A 3,546-nucleotide genomic window follows, 5' to 3' on the forward strand; every position below is an offset into this window, starting at 1 on the left:
TTGAGCTCATTGGTTAGAAATTTTGTATTTTTTTCTAGGATTTGGTAGTACTTTTTTTTTTCTTGTAAACTAAACCTAAAGTCACTAAGGTATTAGTAAGTTTATATTTTGATCACTCAATTTCAAAAACTTACAAAATAGTCATTAACCTATTTGAAAGTTTTCATTTAAGTTACTGGGTTGTTAAAATCATTGCTATGTGGCTTTCTTTGTTCACACCATTTACACCAATCGAAAGCTCTCATTTTTTTTCTTTTCTACAATTCAATTTTTTTATGCAACAATTTCAAACGTCACGAATTTGTGAACCAAAATCTAAACAGTTTTCTTCCACGATCTCCAACACTGATAGTCAAATCGACTTGAATCTAAGGTATGTTCTTCTACTTATCAATGGGTATTGATCTACCATACCGATTGTTGAATCGTCGCACAAAGCTCACTAGCCAGACTTTTGAAAAAAAAAACATAATAGCCCAATGACTTAAATAAAAACTTTCAAATAGTTCAATAACTTAAATGAAAACTTTCGAATAGCTCTGTGACCATTTTGTAATTTTTTGAAGTTGAATAATCCAATTTAATGACCTTAAAGGTAGTTTACCCATATTTTTCTAATGGAATTTTTTGGGGCGTAATTAACTGATCCTCCATGTCTTTTTTATGATACTTAAAGATTAATCAGTCAAAATTTATAGTTATCCCTCTTATCAATATGATCTACAAAATTTAGATCCCAATCATTTACTTAAGATGTGTTTTACTATTGGATGAAGTTAGATGAATTTTCACTATTATTTGAAAAAAGAGACCAATTATTGAAGCAGTCTAACATCAGCCTGTGTATATTGATAGACAGTTAATTTTTTTTATCTTTATAATTCAAGGGATGAGACTCAAGTCAGCATCAATAGGAAACATGTTAGGTAAATACTAGTACTAGGGCATGGTGCACATGCTACGAGTAAATGCTGGAAGAAGAAATGATATGATGGCCAGCTAGGTGGGAAATTGATCTTTTATAAGCTGCTATAAATGAACTTTTCATTATCATCAAATTAAAAGCAAATACAGTATAACTTCAATAATTCTATTCACTTAAGCCTTTCTACTCATAGGAAGAAAATAGCCAGCCTTTACGCTTCCTTTGGATCCGAGAGCGGGCTGAGCAAAACTGAAACCAAAAATTATAAAGAAAAGGAAAAAGAAAAAAGTTTGATTCTCGTATTGGTTGTGTAGGGGAAAAGAAGGCACAAGCACGTGCCTTCCTTGGGAATTTAGTTTCCTTTTCTGTTTTCGTCAAGTGGAAATGCCCTTTTCCTTTCCCTCTGCACTTCTTGCGAGCCATATTTATTTGAACATTCAATATTAATAACTAAGCGAGTTAAAATCACAAAATAAGTTTAAATTAAGTATAGTAGAAAAATTAGATTGTATTTTATTTTTTTACTTAAAAAGTAAATAAATTAGCCCCATTAAAGAGTAAATTAGTTTTTTATAAAAAAATTTCTATCTATTTTTACCATTAAAAACTGAAATGATTGACAAAATAACCAAACAGTTACATATAGCATGTCACATGTATCTCGTACTGATATATATGAACTAGTTTTTAATAGTAGAAATGGATAAAACTTTTATAAAAGAATCAAATTTATCTTTGATTTAATTATTTTTTAATAGAGAGACAAAATACAATATAACTCGTATTTTCATGTTATTTTTACCCACGAAATAATGTATGTTATTTCAATCCCTATAGAGTCCTTAGGAATGCTTGTCATGCTGCACTCAACATTCAATTTATGTCTTTTGTGTCCAATGGATAGCTTCTTAAGTGGAAGTGTAGGCATTGAAACTGGACGAACATGCAAGTTAATTGGGTGGTCCACTTGCCATGTTTCATCTGCTGACGAAACTGAAACCAACAGACAAGAAAATATATATATTTTTCAATAATATTTAACCATCATCCCAAAACAGCAGCCAGCTTGCTCCCATTTACAAAAGTTTACCTATCTCGTCCCAAACGGATATATTTCAGGCTATGTTTAAATTTTAAATTTTAAATTTTAAGAATTTTCATATATTTAGAAGGTTTTTGGAGAATTCTATCTTTATACACCTGAGCTTGCCAAGCCAAAACTAATTTCAGGGCATAAAATTCATAACATTAAATTACAGGCAGTAATAAGGACAAGAAAATAAAGCAAGGCTGCAAATACAATGGCTGTACCTCACTTCCCTAACCCACATTGACAAATTGTTATCATCATCACCCCACCCACCCAAAACTTGCTCCTTACAAGACTACAAACAAACCAGGACCATTTTGAAAATTAAAAAGAAAAAGATGAACTCCCTTTGATTAGTAATAACTCGACAATCTTGTCATAATATCTACCAGGAAATCCAACAGAGAAAACCAAAAAGAAATAGTAATATGAAATTGCAGCTTCACATGACGGAACATGCATTTGGGTTTTCATCACTGAACATGGTGATGTAAGGATCTTCATATCTAGTGACGGTAGCAGTGCTGCTTACATTGTTGTCTACTTTCCTAACATAACCAGGAGGTGCCTTCTTGTCATAAGCAGTAACAGCGTAAGGTTGAGCCACCAGATTGTAAGGAACATAAGGCCAAATCTCAGCCTTTTTCCCTGTTGACTTAGCTTTCTTCAACACTTTGTTGGCTTCAACATATCCCGTTACAGTCACCTTCTGCTGTTTCCTGTTTATGTTCACCGATTTCACTCCTGCAAAAAAAAAAAAAAACATTACATTTCAGTCCTCCACCCCCACCCCCCAAAAAGAAAGGAGATCAAAAGGAAGAAATATATGTATATACCATTCAATGAAGAGAGGGCTTTCTTGACCTTGAGTTCACAACCATCACAGTCCATCCTCACCTTCAGCTCTACTGTCTGCAATTGTTTTCTCTTCTTGTGTTTATGACCACTACTGCTCATTAAATCAGACAAATACTCCAAAGTGCCTGAAACTCCCATGTCTTTTCTTTGGTTCAATTACTAATGAAGGATGTCTGGCTTCTGCCTTTTGAAATATGAGAATTTATGTACATTTATAAGCAAAGAAGAATGAAGCTGCAAGGGAACTTCCCTGAAATATAATAATTTAAAGGGGGATTAGATTATAACATCATTTATTATTACTAGTTTTATAATGCATAAAACTCATACTTATATAAACTTTGCTGTATCTAATATTTATATATAAGAAACACATACATACACAAATTATTGGTTCTTACTTGTATATACCTTCAGTTTGATTTTTTACATTCATCAATAGTCAAAGAGAAAAAAGTTGTGGGTCCCTAGTGAAAGGAGCAGCAACAAAAGTTATTTTAGAAGGATCATTGCATGATTTTTTATTTATTTATTTTCCTGTTCATTGATATGTCTTTTAATTACTGTCAAAAGCATGATTTGTTCTTAACAAGGACACCACTTTGTGCTTAGCTTTGGAGGTAAGAAAATTTTAAGACATTTTGCAAAACTGCCCTTGGGCTGTTTGGTATTT

At 32.2% G+C, this 3,546-nt stretch overlaps 1 protein-coding gene across 1 annotated transcript; it reads right to left on the reverse strand.

Moving 5' to 3' along the window:
* Positions 1-2,131: 2,131 nt before the first annotated feature.
* Positions 2,132-3,174, reverse strand: LOC105787852 (heavy metal-associated isoprenylated plant protein 23). Its single transcript, XM_012614420.2, has 2 exons — positions 2,852-3,174; positions 2,132-2,759 (listed from the first exon to the last, which is right to left on the reverse strand). The coding sequence occupies exons 1-2, from the start codon at positions 3,009-3,011 to the stop codon at positions 2,458-2,460; spliced, it is 462 nt and encodes a 153-aa protein (XP_012469874.1). The 5' UTR covers positions 3,012-3,174; the 3' UTR covers positions 2,132-2,457.
* Positions 3,175-3,546: the final 372 nt, after the last annotated feature.

This window comes from Gossypium raimondii, chromosome 2 (genome assembly GCF_025698545.1).
Source record: "Gossypium raimondii isolate GPD5lz chromosome 2, ASM2569854v1, whole genome shotgun sequence".
Lineage (NCBI taxonomy): Eukaryota > Viridiplantae > Streptophyta > Magnoliopsida > Malvales > Malvaceae > Gossypium > Gossypium raimondii.